General features: G+C 53.3%; 1 protein-coding gene across 5 annotated transcripts in view; it reads left to right on the top strand.

Annotated features, from left to right (window-relative positions):
* The window catches only part of CCDC88C (coiled-coil domain containing 88C), a 142,144-nt gene that overhangs the window by 76,665 nt on the left and 47,918 nt on the right, over positions 1-17,561 (top strand). For 4 of the 5 annotated variants that reach the window (XR_009695460.1, XR_009695461.1, XM_061159293.1 and 1 more), the window contains exons 5-12: positions 1,810-1,868; positions 2,636-2,719; positions 5,447-5,587; positions 5,958-6,142; positions 6,801-6,882; positions 7,270-7,428; positions 14,430-14,576; positions 15,233-15,377. Coding sequence is in view for 3 of the 5 variants with exons in the window: in XM_061159293.1 (XP_061015276.1) it covers positions 1,810-1,868; positions 2,636-2,719; positions 5,447-5,587; positions 5,958-6,142; positions 6,801-6,882; positions 7,270-7,428; positions 14,430-14,576; positions 15,233-15,377 (1,002 nt within the window). In the remaining 2 variants the exon portion in view is untranslated. Of the gene's footprint in view, positions 1-1,809; positions 1,869-2,635; positions 2,720-3,420; positions 3,492-5,446; positions 5,588-5,957; positions 6,143-6,800; positions 6,883-7,269; positions 7,429-14,429; positions 14,577-15,232; positions 15,378-17,561 lie in introns of those variants that run through there. The other variant, XM_061159294.1, reaches the window with a different exon arrangement.

Genomic DNA, 17,561 nt, shown 5'->3' with positions numbered 1-17,561 from the left:
GTGGTGGTGGTTTAGTCGCTAAGTTGTGTCCAACTCTTAGGACCCCATGGACTGTAGCCTGCCAGGCACCTCCGTCCATGGGATTCCCCAGGCAGGGATACTAGAGTGGGTTGCCATTTCCTTCTCCACTAAACATCAATAGAATAGAGTATATAATGGGAAATGCAGGAAACTGGAGAACTTCCCACCTGAAAACCACCCTGCAAGGCTGGCTGCGAGGCTGGCTACCTCCCTTTCACAGATGTGGAAACTAAGTCTGGGAAACAGAGTACTGCTTGTTGGGATCAGGGGGCCTCCTGGTGAACAAATCAAGTCTGGAGTGGCTACATCCTGACTCTGTTTAAGCGATTGAAACTGATAAGATGAAGGCACACTTAGCCTTGAAAAATGGGATATTTTCTGTCTTATCGGTAGACAAGGATGTCACAGTCATCAGCGATTCCAGCCCTCCAGGGCAACTAGGAAGGAGAAGGATACCTGCTCCGTCTGACAGAATTCAGGCTGCCGCCACTCCCTGCAGTGAGCACTGAGAAATTCGGGATGTGAAAAACACAGGATACTGGCCCCAGATAGCTTTCATTTCATGCGTATGAAAGAAATTATTTCAGTGAGCCCAGACTCTTGCATCTTCCCATACATAGACAAGCACTAAATTCCTTGGGATATCTGGTTTTCTTTAATTCACAAAAATACTTTGGATGCTCAGACTACCTGCCCTTTGTTGCAGACTTCTATATAATCTGACTCCTCCCCTCTCTTCCTCAGAGCAGTTCTCTCAGGGTCACTTGAGATGCTGTCTCCCAGGCTTGAAGTCCTAAAAAGTCTCACCAAATAAAATATAACTCTTCAACTTTTAGGTTGTGGCTATTTTTTAAGTCGACAGCCTCAAGTATAGTGAAAGAGACATGAAGTAAAATGATGAAATGTGATTTTTTTGGCCTTGTTGGCAAAGCTGAGGAAGAGCAGTAAAACTGTCTTGGTCTGGGTGTGGGGACATGGGGCTTATCATATATTAGTTGTGAGGGAGTAAAATGGTAGAGCCTTTCTGCAGAGCTCTTTGAAAGTGGGAAAACCTTGCAAGGCGAGTTTATCCTAAAGAGGGAAGTACGGATAAAAGAATTAGCCAGAAGATGTTCTTTGTGGTATCATTTAGATTAAAATATCAAAAAGTCAGATCTCTGGAAAGGGGGTAGTTGAATTCATTTGTGGCTTTTGTACAAAGTAAGTAGGAGACCATCAAAAATGATGTGTGTGGTGTCTGGGACTTGCTTTTCGGAGTGCTCCAGCCAGACATTGAAATTGAGAACAAAGGCAGGGGTCAGGGGATGGAACAGACGTTTAAAATGTTGATGATGTGAAGCGGGTGATGAGCGGAGGGTTCACTTTACTCTTCTCCCTCACGTGTTGGAGATTTTGTGTGGTGGAAGGGAACGGTTAAGTCCAGTTTTATTTCAGGGTCGACCGAGTATTCCCTGTGGGGGGACGGTTCTCTTCCATTGTACCTGGCTGACCACACACACTAGAAAGGGATGCTTATATTCACTGATCATCATGGAAAGAGTTTATGATACATCTGAATGGAAAAGGGCCCCAAGGAGTGCGGGACAAGGATTCTTATTTGGTTTAAGAAATAAACAAACCCATATGCAGGAAACAGATGAAGTGTGTACGCCTTAAGTGGACATCACTGGGCAGAGAGCTTTGTTTTTGGCTTGTCTGCTTTTCCCCCCTGCTGCAGGTGTGTGTATATCACTGGTGAAACTTTTCAGACAGTGGAGCTTAGTTAACTGTGTTGCGGTTTTGATCTAGGGAAGAGCATGGAGGAGATTAAGAAGGTGCTGCTGCTGGTTCTCGGCTGTGCCGTCCAGGTAGGGCTCGGGCAGGTGGGTGGAGAGGGCTGCTCTTGTGTTTGGTTTGTGGGGATGATGCCCTCGCTTCGGTGATGTAGGAGGGAAGCTACTTTCAGCCCAGCGGGACAGAAGGTCAAAGGGTTCCCGTGAGAGACGTGCTAGCATCTTGGGTAGCAACCATTTTTAGCCCCGGGCATCTTGGGCAAGAGGTCAGGTGGGGATCCCTGGGGCCAGGTGTCCTTAGCAAATTGTCCCCAGTGTCGGAACATCTAGAGCAAGGATCAGCAGGCAGTCTGTGGGCCAAATTCGACTTGCCACCTGTTTTTGTAAACACAGTGTCATGGGGACACAGCCATGCTGGTTCCTTCACATGGGACCTGTGGCTGCTTGCATCCTATGGCATGAGCTTAGACGAATGGCCTCTCCAGACTGAGATTTTGACCATCTGGCCCTTTACAGATGAAGTTTGCCCCCTCACTGGCCTAAACCAGCTATTCTTGGTCTTTACTTGTTTAAGAATCCCCTGGAAAGTTTGTTTGTGTACCACCCACTGGTGTTTTTAAAGACAGCACCCCCCCACCCCCACCCCAGGTGATTGTGATACAGGTAGTTTGAGCCACTTACAGAGAAACATCAGTGGGGTGGGTGGTGGTGCAGAGCTTTCTTGGTTATAAAAGAAAAAGTCAGGCGCGGGGCTCCTTTTGAAACTGTATTTCTGTGACTCTGGTGGCCTCAGGTGGCCCTCGTTGTTAAATGCTTTCATTAACACTTGTAACCCCCCGCAGTGTGAGAGGAAAGAGGAATTTATTGAAAGGATCAAGCAGCTGGACATTGAGACCCAGGCGGGGATCGTAGCTCATATACAGGAGGTAAGTGGGGGCTCTGGGGAGGTGCTTAGCTGTGGACCGTTGTTCCTGGATCACCCAGGAGGCAGGCTCTCTTCCCCCCCCTAGTGAAAAGGCTAAAGAACACATCACCCATGAGTGATTTGGCTAATTTAAGGTTTCAGACACCACCGACAAATGGATCCTATTTGGAAAGGTAGCTGTCAGCAAGCTAAAATGGGGGTTTGAAACAAAAAAAAAAAGATTTTTTTTTTTTTTAAAACTTCAATCAAGTCTTCTTTTGCCTCTTCTTCTTGCCTAATATGGACTCAGACTATTTTTAAGAGCTGTCAAGCAGTTTAGGCTCAGAATTTGATTTACAGTCCCTGAAAATGTATTCTGGCAAATGTCACCCCGTTTCGAATGGCTGATCTTTATGGAGAGAGAGAATCGCTGCTCCTGTCAGTGACATGGCAGAGAAACAACCGCCACCCCTTGGAAAGCTGAAAACCAGCTAGTCTCAGAAGGGCTGTCTCTGGACACTCAACCCCTCTGGGTGGGGTTGGGGGGCGGGGCTCTGCGCTGAGGGTGGCCCCTGTGCTGTTGACCTTGGCAGAGGTAGTATCCACTTAGGGGGACAGTTTTCCTGGAAACTGAGCCCCCTCTGAAACTTACTGCCCTGACCTCCACCCCACCCTCCTGCAAAAGAAGCCTTGTGTGTTTTAATTATCTTAGGAGATACAGTTCAGCCTTCCGTCCAATTGGACAGCTGAGATAAATGCATGAAAAAGACATGAGCAGAAGCACGTCGGAGCAGGTGTGTGACTGGCAGAGGCAGCTGAACACGGAGCTCCCCTCACCAGCTCTGGGTGGGGGGAGTGCAGCTGCCGGGCTTCCACAGCCGGCCAGGGCCCTGTGGGTGGTGAGCTCCGAGTCAGGATTTGAATGCAGGAGACGGATGCGGCTTGTTGTGGGAAGGACGACCAGCAGAGCCAGTCAAGTGTTTTTAGGAAATATTCTCAGCCATTTGTGTCAGTGACCTGCTAGCCATAGAACCATTCTGCCTTTTGATTTTCCTTGTGTGTCTCTGTGTTTTGAAACTGTATCTGGGGGCTAGGTCCTGGAGACTAGCTAGGACTTTGCCGCTCACTGTCTCCCCCGTTCCACCAGCAGGATATTAAAAGACAAAAAGGTATGCGCCCAGAAAGAAGTCCTGCATGATTATCAAAGTCGGTGGCTCGCTTGGGGACTGGGTTTTGAAATTAGTCGGGTGTTTCTTAAACGTTCAGGTGCCCGGGCCTCACAGGAAACCCAGTGTCAGAATGGGGAGGAGAGACATAAGCCTTTCGTTACAAGCTCCTGGGGTTACTGGTGTGCAACTGCGGTTGTACCCCTGAACCCCCTTTACAGAGGCCTTTCCGTAAAGCAGGCCTGGAACCCAGCCTCTAGATCCCAGTTCATGCCTTTAGGATGCCCTGTACAATGGGGTGAGATTCCTCCTCATTCTCTGAGATTTGCTGAATCCCCGTTTTTTAAAATTTATTTGGCTGTGCTATGTCTTTGTCGTGGCATCCAAACTCTTGATGGCAGCATATGGGATCTAGTTCCCTGAGCACGGATGGAGCCCAGGCCCCCTGCATTGGGAGCTCAGAGTCTTAGCCACTGGACCACCAGGGAAATCCCCAAATTTTCCTCGTAAGGTGGGGAGGGGTAAGAAAGCGGGTGTCTTTTAAGAAACTGAAGGGTTCTGTCTTTGTTTTCTGTTGTTATTTGTGTTTTTTTTGTTGTTGTTATTTGTGTTTGAACCATTCTTTCTTTCTCTTTGCTACTGAAAAATTTAAATACTTGGTGTGCCTCTCTGAGTGGATAATCCCTGGTTTCTTTTTGCTTTCTCCCTTGTTGAGGCTTGAGTGTGCTAATACTCACTTTTCTAAATGGAGAGGGTGGGGTCTCAAAATAGATCTTCTACCTCCTTTGGCAGGTCTGGGGGTGTCGGGTTGAGAAGGTCAGGTCGGCAGAGTAGTTGAAGGTTGAAGAGGCTGTCCAGTGTAGGCCTGGCTGTGGGTTTCCGCTCATACCTGACAGAAAGGGAAAAACCACCAATCTTATGTGGCCTGTTGGGGATGAGACACAGGCTTGCCTGAAAATTGTTTTGTTTTTTGTGACTGCCCCATGCAGCATGTGGGATCTTAGTTCCCCAACCAGGGCTCGACCTGTGCCCCTTGCAATGGAAGCACAGAGTCTTAACTACTAGACTGCCAGGGAGGTTCCCCACTGACCACCCCCCCACACCAACAAATTGTTTTAAATTAGGAAATATTTCCCAAAAAGCAATGTAAGACTGTTACATACCCAACATTCTAATGTAAGATTTTTAACATTTGCTGTATTCGTATTAGATTATAAGAAATAACACATCGTTCTCTCTTTATCCCTGGGACTTACTTTCTTTGTGTTGTAAATTGATGCTACAATAAGAATATCTGAGGATGGTTTCTGTTAGGGAAGTTCTTCTGAGTTGTACAGTGTGCTGTTATTTAAAAATAAAAAGATCCATGTCCTCTCGGAGCGGGTGTTGAGAGCAGGCCTGACTCGCTAGTGGAGTTTCGCTAAGGGCCGTCTGCACAGACTGGAGATGCCCCCTGCCAGTCAGAAATCTGTCCGGAGGACCAGTCAGCGGGGGCTCTGCCCCCCGGTCACAGGGAGGGGATGCTCCCGGGACTCCCGGCTACGCCCTGCCCGCCCTCTGCAGCACCTGACCCGTGCCCGCAGGTAACCCAGAACCAGGAGAACGTGTTCGACCTGCAGTGGCTGGAGCTCCCGGACGTGGCCCCGGAGGAGCTGGAGGCCCTGTCTCGGAACATGGTCTTCCACCTGCGGCGGCTCATCGACGAGCGGGACGAGTGCACGGAGGTGCGTCTGCGGGCAGCCTGGCGGGTCCAGGAGGGACAGCTCCTCGTCCTGACGCTTCGTCTCCAACCTGAGGCCCCCTGGTCCTCTGGTTTTCGGTGGGGATGGGAGGCTGGGGGGCGCTTGCCCTGCAGCGAATGAACGGCCACCTCTGAGACCCCCGTGCGCAGGGGGACATTCATCAAAGCGCAGAGCTCCGAGCCCCTCCTGGTTTCTGCCCCACTCGATATTTCGTCTCTTTTCGAAAACGTACATCCCGTGTCTCCTGCTTCCTCCGGGTTTCTGGTTCCCAGCCAGCTCCTCTTGTCTGTGGACCGTTGTGCACCGAGTTAGGGCGTAAGCTCTCCCTTCCCTCTCCCACCCCGCTCTGCAGCTGATCGTGGACCTCACCCAGGAGCGGGACTACCTCCAGGCGCAGCACCCCCCCAGCCCACTCAAATCCTCCAGCGCCGAGTCCACCCCCAGCCCCACCAGCAGCCTCTCCAGTGAGGACAAGCAGCACCTGGCCGTGGAGCTGGCGGACACCAAGGCCAGGCTGCGCCGCGTCAGGCAGGAGCTGTGAGTCCCCCACTCGGCTGGGCCGTTGGTTCCGCTCTTGTGCCGCGGGCTGCGAACACATGTTTCTGTCAGCTTGTGTGGTGCGGGGAGCAGGAGGGCTCTGACTCCACACTGAGCACCCTCAGCTAGCCTCCCGGGGCTGGCACAAGGCGGGGTTCTCCCAAGAGGTTAGGGCTCCCGCCAGTCCACACCCAGGCCCCCTCTGGACTCAGGTGACCATACACTGGTATGGTTTGGGGCTGGAGAGGGGGTGTGGCTTGCCCCGTCTGGTGAGCCTGTTCCCCTTTCCTGCAGCGGGGGAATGCCACTTTGCCCATCGTCTTGGAGGCTGCCTGCCTCTCACCAGTGGGCGCTGCTGCCTGCCTGGCAGTGAGGTGGTGCCTCTGTGTCCAGCGTCTCCTTAACTTTCTGTACCCTCTGAGGGAAGCCCCCTGGGTGCCCAGTGGAGGTAGTTTGAGGGTGGTGGGTGTTATAAACTGAAAAATGGAAAAGAACGGAAATCAGGAACATTTTTGCAAACATCATGTGCTGGTTTCACCCCTCCACCCCACCAGAAACCCAGTTTCCTTTCCTTCCCCCGCTGGGGTCTTGGGGGGTGGTGGGCTGCATGCCCAGCAGGCCCTCTCACTGTTTTCTGGTCGCTCTGATTGCTCCCCAGGGAGGAGAAGACAGAGCAGCTCGTGGACACCAGGCATGAGGTGGATCAGCTGGTGCTGGAGCTGCAGAAGGTCAAGCAGGAGGTGAGCGGGAAGGTGTGTGTGTGTGCGCATGTGTGGTGTGCGTGTGTGCATGTGTGGTGTGTGTGCATGCCAAGAGGGCAGGGTGGCTGGGATGCCCCAGTAACTGTGGCCCAGGGGTTCAGGAATACAGCATTGGGAGCTCCCAGCAAAGGCTGCTTTCCTTCCCACTCAAAGTGACACTGCCAAGAGCTGGTTGTCCTGAGAATGGCTGTGGGGGTGACCGTTTCTTAGTGGCAGCGGGTGGGCCCCCCATGCAGTGGCCTGCAAGGAGCGCCCCTCGGCCACCGGGATGTCCTGGAGACGCCGCACTTCAGAGCCGTGGCCGTGTCTTCCCTCCCCAGAGGGGCGCCCCCACGCCAGGCTCCCCTGTCTTTGCCCGTCTCCCAGAACATCCAGCTGGCGGCGGACGCGCGGTCCGCTCGCGCCTACCGGGACGAGCTGGACTCGCTGAGGGAGAAGGCGAACCGCGTGGAGAGGCTGGAGATGGAGCTGACGCGCTGCCGGGAGAAGCTGCACGACGTGGACTTCTACAAGGCCCGCATGGAGGTAGGCGCCCAGCCTCGGGGTGGGCTCGCCGGGCCTGTCCTGAGAAGGACCTGCTGATTCTCTGTCCTGGTGGTTTGGGGACGAGGAGCCAGCAGGTTTCGGCAGCTGGCGCCGTCCCTGCCCCTCACCCGCCTGTCCCTCTCCAGGGGCCTCCCGCTCTGCTTCTCCTCCATCTCGAGGTGTCAGATGGGCTTCTTTCTTTCTCCAACATCACGTCACAGTGATGGGCTTCGGTTCACCTGTCTTCTTTTTTTTAGACTTCTCGCGGTATCTATGGCTAAACCTTGCTAAGGCCAACCCCTTTCTCATCTATAGAGTAGAGATAATGGTGCTACTTCATGAGGCTTCTAAGATGAAAGAGGTGAAATGCCTCGTGTTTGAGCAAATGCCATAGTAAGCCCTCCATGGTGAGCCCTCCTTTGATACCCAGGTTGTGGGGAGCTGCAAGGGAGGGTGTTGGGACTGAAGGGGGAACAGAGACCAGGATCCAGGGGGAGTCACTGATGCTTTGACCTCCCACCCTTCACCCTTCTGTGTTCATCAGCAGCAGCTTCCAGAACCCTCTTTTCTGAGAATTGAGGGGTTTTGCCGCCATGTTAAATCTTGGAGTTCAGAGGTGGTTTTAATGAGCCGGGGCTTCCCTGGTGGCTCAGGCAGTAAAGAATCTGCCTGCAATGCGGGAGACCCGAGTTTGATTCCCTGGGTGGGGAAGATCCCCTGGAGAAGGGAATGGCAACCCAGTCCAGTGTTCTTGCCTGGAGAATTCCACGGACAGAGGAGCCTGGCAGGCCACAGCCCTTGGGGTTGCAAAGTGTCAGACACGACTGAGCGACTAACACTTTAATGAGCAGGGTGAGATCTGAGCGTCAGCGCATACGAAAAGGTCCTCAAGTCTTCTTGCCGCCGAGGAGGCTTCCGAGAGACTGAACATAGGTCTCAGGGGATGGCGTTGCCCTCTCTCTGCCCACGGCCTCCTGCCGAGCTGCTGGCCAGCGTGCGTGGGGACGGCTGTTTGACCCCAACCTGCTCTACCACATAGATGGGCCCTGGGGTCCCTGGGGCGAGCGGAAGTGGGATGGAGAAGCCTGTGGTCCAGGGCCCGTTTGCTCCTCAGACCTACTCAAGGAGTGTCTGTTCCCTGAGGACTGTCGGTGACATGGGGCCGGCACTGGGTGCTCCGGGAAGGCAACCCTGGCCCCAGTGAGGGTGTGGGTGGGAGACCAGCTCTGGGCTTTGTCCTGAGATGGTCCACTGGCCCTGCTGAGTTTGAAACCCATGAATCCCAGCACAGACAGGTTCCAGGATGCATCACAGGGCTGTCACGGCTGGCTGTACGTGCCACCCTCGGGAGAGCCGGGGACAGTCATGTGCGAGTTTCCCCCGACTGCTGCCCCAGCAGCCATCCAGCCCCACCTGCACCGGGGGTCCTCACGCAGCCCCCGAGTGGGATCACAGACGGAGTGCAGTTCCCACAGCTCACCCTGACAGCCATCCTTGGAGGGAGTGGGTTTCAGTGTCCTTTCTTTAGACTCTGTTCATTCCTGGCGAAGTCCAAGCAACTTCGCTCAGTCGGGCAGACACAGGGGCTCGGCGCCTGTGTGGGGCCAAGCCCTGGACCAGGAGCAGGGGATATGGGCACAGATGAGACTTGCTCCCTGCGTTCAGGGTGCTTCCTGCCTTTGGGGGGTGGTTTCACATGGGAACCCTTTTTCCCTCTTCTCAAATGTTATGCCTCTGTGTGGCGACAGCAGTGTTTTCCATTTTACTTTATAATTTGTTTACGTCTGTGCTGGGTCTTCATTGCTGCATGGGGGCAACTCATTAGTTGCCATGCAGGGGCTTCTCATTGCAGTGGCTTCTCTTGTGGCGGAGCATGGGCTCTGCGGTGCTTGAGCTCCGTAGTCTCCATGCGTGGGCTCGATTGTTGCGACTCCCAGGCTCTACAAGCTCAGAGGTTGTGGCCCATGAGCAAGCTTAGCTGCTCCATGGCCTGTGGGATCTTCCCAGATCAGGGATTGAATCCATGTTTCCTGCATTGGCAGGCAGATTCTTTACCACGGAGCCACCAGGGAAACCCCAGTGTTTTCATTGCTAACGAATGACTTTCATAGTAAAGTTACCATGCAGTTAGCAATGCCTCAAATTATGCGTGCGCTCGTTGTCACAGGAAAAAGCCCTGTAGTGTCTGTGTAGGATGCTTCTTGGGTGGACAGGCAGTGACGCACGCGAGTCTGCAGACACTTTGCACCCGAGGCTGGCTGGCGATTGGGCTTGGTCCAGGGAGTCCAGGCTGCTAGAGAGAGAGGATGAGCCGTGCTCTTCTGCGATGCCCATAATGTTGGCATCTCGAGAACGGAGAAAAAGAGCACCTACGCATGCCTCCTTTGATTGGAGTCGATGCAGTGGCCTTGCGAGCTGTGTGCAGACCTGCCGTCTGCCGTGCGTGGCCAGACACTTCATGTGGACCATGAGCCCTAAGGACAGGGCCTGGCTCTTACCTGACTGCATGCCCAGGGCCTGGCACACACAGAGAACTTAGAAATCACTGCGCAAGGCAAGTAAAAAACCATTGCTCAGTAATGAACAGACTTGTGGTCTGGGGAGAAGGATGGACAAGAAGCGTGAGTCTTTGTCTCCTTGGGAACAAGGCAGCATTAGGTGTGATGGGCAGCAGGACAAAGAGAGGCACGTGGTCACGCTGTCCAGCCAGCTCACGTCTGTGGACAGCCGCCATGCGAGGGGCATGCTTCTTTGGGTCCAGGGGGAGCGACAGGCCGTCCAGCTGCCCTCCCCTGGCGTCTGTCTAGTCTCACCGCTGAGAAATGGCTAGACATCGCGGAAGAGAGAGTGTGTTAGTGCCGCATGGGAGGAAGCATAAAGAACTGGAGTTCAGGGCGAGGGCAAGGTCAGTTTTGGTTAGAATAATATGGAACACAAATTTCCATGTTTTGTTTTTCAACTTCTGTCTGCTTTTATGTGGGTCTGTGGTGGCTCAGATAATAAAGAATCTGCCTGCAGGGCAGGAGACCTGGGTTGGGAAGATCCCCTAGAGAAGGGAGTGGCAACGCACTCCAATATTCTTGCCTGGAGAATCCCATGGACAGCGGCGCCTGGTGGGCTGCAGTCCTTGGGGTCGCAACGAGTTGGACACGGACTGAGCGACTAAACAACAATATGGAACACAAATTTCCATGTTTTGTTTTTCAACTTCTGTTAGCTATTATGTGGGTCCTAGTCTATTTATGTCAGGATTAAAACAGCAAGGAGAGGAGTGCGCCCTAGGTGCAGTGGGGCGTGTGGGGTAGATGCACAGGGCGACCCTTGAGTTGTTTTGCAAAGGGTGGTGGCACCTCACTGCCATCAGGGCACAGGGGTTGCTGTCCAGAGGGCCACGTGGGAGGAGGACAGAGGCAGAAAGATTGCCTGGGAGATTCCTGTTGTCCCATGTTTCATTGTCTGATCCCCGATAGCAAGGGTAGAGGAAGAATGCCGTGTGTGTCTGAGCAGGGTGAAAACCAGGCAGGCCTGTCTCCTCTCCTCGCTGAGATGTGTTGCTTCCTGCTCTGTGCTGACTCTGAAATGAACAGTAGCTTGAGAGGCGGAGACATAGTGCCCAGCTAGGACAGCTGCCACCTCACCTTGCTGGTTGTTGATGAGCAAGTCTTGTCCCCATGCAGGGGACTAAGATCACCTTACGAGGGCAGACTCTCTGTTCCCGTTGGGACTGTTTCCTAATGACTTCTGGGAGTTGTGGTAAAGTCTGGTGCACGAAGTTAGCGCAGGACAGACCCGATGCTTGCTTTATGATTCAGCCCACCACGCTCCTGAGTCGGGCGAAGTCTAAAAGCAGGCAGGTCCTTGGTGAAGCCTCAGGCGCTCCAGTGGAATGGGGTGGGTGGGCAGAGATTAGGGAGGGGTGGTCCTTCCTGAGTGGGAGGCCGCTGCTTAGGGTAACCCAGGGCTCCCTCCTCTGAGGACCCCTCGGGGCTGGCTCTGGACACCTTAGGGATCCGTTGGGTGGTCCTGAGGGCAGTGGGCAGGAGCTGGTAGTTGCTTTGATTTTTACCCCTCCTTCTGGATTTTGGTGCTTTTTGGGAGGGGGGACATAAGGCATCCCTGAAACAACTGTTAGCTTGATGCTGGTGATGCTCAGTGAGTACCAGCCTGAACAGTGTCTCACGGGGGCATAAAGAGACGGTAGTCAGCAGCCGGCCTGCTTCCTGGGGCCCAGACGCCGTGCACAGACCATTTCGCGTGCCTTATCCCATCCGACCCCTACCTCAGCCCTGTTTTATGTCCAGCAGAGGAAGGTGGGATCCACGATCAGAAAAAGGTGTCTGCTCCGGGCCCCACGGTTGGCAGCACACGCGGCAGACCTGGGACCTGAGCCGGCAGCCCACGTTGCTGGTCACCTCACAGACGGGCAGGGGCAGCTCTCGAGCCACGTGGGGACCGACCGTCAGGCCTGGACTGTGACTTCTAAACGTGGCCCCTCAGCTGTTTGCCGGGCTGGGTTAGCCCTTAAATGGCCACCTGCTTCACCTGGGGTCATGGCCTCAGGAGCGGGCTGGCCTCGACAGCTGCCCCAGAGGTGGGGAGGCGGGCGTCTGCCTGGGGGCAGAGTCCTGGGCTCTGTGGCAGCGTGGGCTTAGCTTCTTGCAGGCTTCTCACTTCTGTGGTAAGGATGTGTGCAAGACTAGTTATTTCTGTCGTCTAATGTATGGTTGAGTGGTTACCACCAGGAAATTGGGACATTTTTGAGTAGTAGTTAGCAGTTATCCTGTATCGTATTCTGCTCCCCTGGTCGCCCTTGTTTATCCCTGCCTGTCAGAAATCGAGGCCCCCTTGAATATCACCTGTGATCCCCCCTCACAGCATGATTCAGCTGACAGGTGTTTAGTGAATATTCCTGTGAGGCCCACAAGAGCAGAAGTGGAATAGGCCTGCCCTGAGGAGTTCACAGTCTGGGGGAGGAGGACAGGCCAGCACACCATTGTCTCACAGTATACCCAGGGTGCCCTGGGGGCTCAGGTAGCTGACCCAACCAGTGGGACAGTGGGAATCTGCAAGCCCTTCTCAAAAGGGGCAGCTCAGGCTGGGCTTTGGGGGTTGAATAGGAGTTTGTTGTGAGGATGAAAGGACGGCCTGTGTTTTGGAACTCAGGGCTGGGAGTGCTGGTGGGCAGACCTGTTGGAACACAGGTGTGAACAGTGGAGGCGGTGATCAGAGAGGAGGACCAGGTCTTCTTCCTGCTTGAAACCCCTCTTTTGCTGTGCCTCACACTGTTTTTGGTAGTCTGAGCCTCTTACCCACATGAGCCCCTTGAGGATGGGTTGCAGGCAGTCTCAGCTCTCTGGCCCATGTTCAAATCCCAGTTTTACCCCTTGCTGGCTTTATGATTTGGAGTTTATTCCTTAATTTACCCAAATCGGCCTCTTTCCATAGGAAGGCACTGTTCTGCCTCCCCCTCCAGGCTATGGTGAAGAGTGAGTGGGGCGGGGGCAGGGAGCCCCTGGTGCGGGGCTGGCCACACGGTGGATGTCATCTCCAGAAGAGAGGGTGCCCAGGGGAATTTAGAGTTTTAATGGTTATGCCTTTTATGGCTGTCAGGCTTTGATCAGAACCGTATCCGCTGACCGGAAGGCTTGCAGTTTCCCCTCTACCAGGAATCTTGGATTCTGGCCTGTGCAGGGCGAGTGGACGTGCAGTGGATATCACAGCTCCTGACCCAGCTCTCCGTGGTTAGAATCCACACGCGGGGCCAGCCTCAGAATACTGCCCACTGGGAGAAACATTCCCTGTGTGCATGTTCATGAGATGAAAGCATTCAGGGGACTCTTGGTCCCCACGAGATGCTGAGTGGTGCTGGGCTGCATGATGGACTACTCTGCCAGGGGGCAGCCATAGCATTCCACACCCAGCATGTGCCTGGAACTTGTTTGTGGGGTTCACGTGTGTTTGTGACTTCACTGTCTTAAAGACTCCCCGTTTCCAGGAAATGGCTGAGAACGGTTGTTTTTCCAAGAGCATATGTGTAAAATGCTTACATACAAGCTGTTGATTGAATGAAAGAACAGCTTCCCCAACACCCTGATCAATGGAATGAATGTTGAGCTGAGAGGATTAGACTTAGCCCTTGAACTGGGACAGACTCTTAACCCCACTCCTTCCATGTTAAGGAAATGGAGGCCCAGCGAGGTCCTGGAGCTGTCAGTGGAGTCCACTTGTCCAACCAGATGAGGTTTTAGACTTCATATGCCTGTTCGCTGTGGCTGGCATAGAAAGTGTTACCTTCCTGGATTGATTTCATTTATTATTTTTTTTTAACTGGAGTAGAATTGCTTTACAATGTTGTGTTAGTTTCTGCTGAACAACAAAGTGAATCAGCTATTAAGTATCCGTATATCGCCTCCTTCTTGGACCTCCCTCCCACCCACACGTCCCACCCCTCAGGGTAATCACAGAGCACCAAGCCAAGCTCCCTGTGTTACATAGCAACTTCCCACTGACTCTCTATTTTACACTGGGTAGTGTGTATATTGGGCATCCCTGGTGGTTCAGTGGCAAAGAATCCACCTGCCAAGCAGAAGATCTGGGTTTGATCCCACACTGTGGGATTGTGTGGCCCAGTTCAGTTGGGAAGATCCCCTGGAGACAGAAACAGCAACCCACTCCAGTGTTCTTGCCTGAAGGATCCCTTGGACAGAGGAGCGTGGCAGGCTACAGTCCATGAGGTTGCAAAAGAGCTGGACACAACTTAGTGACTAAGCAACAGTGTGTGCATATGTCAGATAACTCATGAATGTTTTCTTTCAGTCAAGAAAGTCCATGCGGCCTGACCTAATGAAAAAGGTGGAGATGCTCAAAAGTGGGGACAGAACTCTCTCGAGGCAGCAGCCTTTCCCCTGGATTGTTTGTTTTGGTCCAGGGACCTGGACGAGCTGTCGTCACGAAGCCAGTACCTTTATCTGATGGTTCTCCTGTGTGTTTTTGCTGCTCAGGAGCTGAGAGAAGATAATATCATTTTAATTGAAACCAAGGCCATGCTGGAGGAACAGCTGACGGCTGCTCGGGCCCGGGGCGATAAAGTTCACGAGCTGGAGAAAGAGAACCTGCAGCTGAAATCGAAGCTTCACGACCTGGAATTGGTATTGCGGGCTGCTGCCACACAAACCTGTCTGAACAGCTTGGGGCGGTTTCGGGTCGTGCCATACCCTTCTCTGATTTTTTCCGTCACTGGTTTTGGTCCCGCTGCCAACACCGTAACTCGCTGACTGCGGAGAGTAGCTGGCTCAGCTCGGCGACTGGGGTGGACCCCGCTGGGCACCCACAGACGGACAGGACAAGACCACCATGCTGGACCGCTCATGTATGGATGAGCTCATGTGTGTGTCTTTTGCAAGAAGAGCCTCTGCTGGCTTTTATGGTGAGGTCCGAGCTGAGATCCCTGAGTTCCTTTCCAGGCTTCTCAAAGCATGTTAGGTGCCCTGGAGCCATGAAGCCGCCTGTCACCAGGGTACTTGCTTTAAAGCACTGGGCCATAAGTCACTTTGTTCAGACAGCGTTCAGTTAGAGACCTGGGCACGCTCATCACCCTCCGTTGCTAGTCATTGTATCTTTCAGTGGCCGTAACTCTGAGCTGGGCCCTGGGCTAGATTCATTTGGTCTTCGGGGAAGCAAGCAGGAACCCAGAAGTCCTTCCATTCTTCAGGAATGGGCAGGGGGGTTGGATACATGGGGGCCAGGACCTGTCCAGAGGCATCCCCCGGCCACGTTCTCACTCTGTATTTTCTTCCCGCCCTAGGACCGGGACACGGATAAGAAGCGAATAGAGGAGCTGCTGGAGGAGAACATGGTCCTGGAGATTGCTCAGAAGCAGAGCATGAATGAGTCCGCCCACCTCGGCTGGGAGCTGGAGCAGCTGTCCAAGAACGCAGACCTGTCGGACGGTAGGGGGCGCCCGGTGCTCGGGAGCCGGCCAGCCCGCGGCCGCTTCCTCATCCAGGGAGCGGAGCTCTGGGCTCTAAATCTTCCGTGTCAGGCCATCCATTCACCCCAAGTAAATAGGATTTCCTTCAAGTGCCATTTGGAACTGTTTCATTACCCTTCTCCCCAAGGAGAGCAGGAGGGGTCTGGCAGCCTTGATGTCAGGACGTGAAACACAAATTAAGTGTTGCCAGGTTTCCCAGTTCCCATATGGACAGTCCCGGGAGCTTGCAGATTACCGCGTGCTGACACCCGGAGGGCATCAGAGACCTATCTGTGGACGGTTGAAAGCCCTGGATGGCAGGAGACATCCCCAGTGGTCACTCATCCCCGCTATGAATGTACCCTGGGCATTATTTTCCCGTTCATTTGCATAATTGGGCAAGACGGATGCAGTCTGTTCTCTGTCACCTCGGGCGGGGGCTGCTAAGTGGCTGCTTCTCCCAGGACCCAGGCCTCTTCTGGCTTGCACCGCTGCCTCTGCTCGAAACAGACGGGGCATCTCAGCCAGGGGAAGGTGGGTGGGGCAGCGGTCAGCACTGCAGAGGGAAGCTTCGGCGCCCAGCAAACAATAAGCCAGTTCCTGTGTTCAGAAATAGCACACGTGCCTGTGATGGAGCGAGTTATTGTTTACTTAGAGCTGTGCAGAGCGAGGTAGGGCTTTCGCCTGCTCTGGGAGTCGCTTTTTTCAATTCTCAAAAGCATGCCCCCAAACAATGGAAAGTTTGTTGAACGTAGCTGGAAAACATCTTTTCTTCGACGAGTGTCCCATCAGCTCCAAACCAAACATTAGTTTGGTAAACTACCAGCCTGTGAGGGGAGTTAGTTTTATCTATGCTTTGGGGCCTGTACCCTGTGCTGGGGGCTGAGGGTGGGATCACCCCGATTCCTGGCCCTGGGAGGGGAGTAGGTCCATCAGGGAGGATCACTGCCCCCTGGTGGAGCAGAGAGGTGGTGCAGGCTGCTAGGGACAGTCCCAGACCTAATGAGAGTGTTTCTCTATGAGACCACAGTGGCCTGTGGGTTTGGAAAGCCTTGCTCCGTCAGACGACTACTCAGTATGGTGTATAAGCCCTTTCAGGTCAGTGAGCATGATTTATTCTCGATGTTCCCAACTCCTAGTGCCTAGCTGGGAGCTACTGAACATTGGCTTGAATGAAGGCATAATGCAAGCAGAGCCTGAGTGCACTTTTTCATGTGGTGTGGTGGCTTCTTGAGTCAAGAAAGACCTGGCTTAAAGTCCCGGCTTCTCTAGCTGGGTGACCTCTTTTAGAACTCAATTTCCTTATCTGCAAAGTGGAGATAACAGAGCTGCTTCACAGGAGGCGACAGTGAAGCACGATGCCTTGCCTGGCCCACGGGCACAGTAAAGGATGCTATTCTTACGGCCACTGTCTCACTGAAATAGATCCCATTTCTCTGATTGCTTGGGTGCTAATGAGCATAGCACTCAGTAATGAGCTGTTGTGTGTTCATGATCGTCCTCGAAGCACTGGCTTTTATGGAAGAGGGAAGGAGGCTTGTGGTCAGCCGTGTTGTTGAAGTGGTAGAACCTTAGAAATTATTCCCCATGGGTACAGAGTTTCAGTCTGGGATGATGAAAAGGTGTGGAGGTGGATAGTAAAGATGGTTGCGCATCAATGGGAATGCATCTAATGCTACAGAAGGGTGAATTTTATGTTATAATATTTTACCCCAACAGAAAAATGTTCATTTTTCACAAATGCCATGGTAGCATCCAGATGATCACAGGCTCTGAATTAATGGAGTTTCAGTTGAGGTTTGTTTGTAACATAGTTTTCATGTGTGGCGAGCACATGTGCTTCTGTGTGTCAGTGCTGGACCTGGGCTGCGGACCTGTGTCCACTTCCCCTGCTGTGCTGCCTGTTTTTGCTTGGGTCTTGAGGACGTTCAGGCTGGTGGGTTCTGAACTGCTGTTCTTGGTGGAGGATGAGAACTCAGAGAGAGTGGCAGATGCCTCTTAGATCTTAGGATATCCGCCCAGAGGATCTGAGCACACACGCTCGTGTCTGGTTCGATGTGCTCACTGTGGAAGCCTTCGTGCTGCACGTATCCTTGCCCCTGGGAATGATGAGTGAGAAGCAGGTAAGGGTGCAGCCCTCTTTTCACATCAGGCTCCCAGAGCT

This window comes from Dama dama, chromosome 13, assembly GCF_033118175.1.
Source record: "Dama dama isolate Ldn47 chromosome 13, ASM3311817v1, whole genome shotgun sequence".
Classification (NCBI taxonomy): Eukaryota; Metazoa; Chordata; class Mammalia; order Artiodactyla; family Cervidae; genus Dama; species Dama dama.
This window is presented reverse-complemented; position numbering and strand designations above follow the sequence as displayed.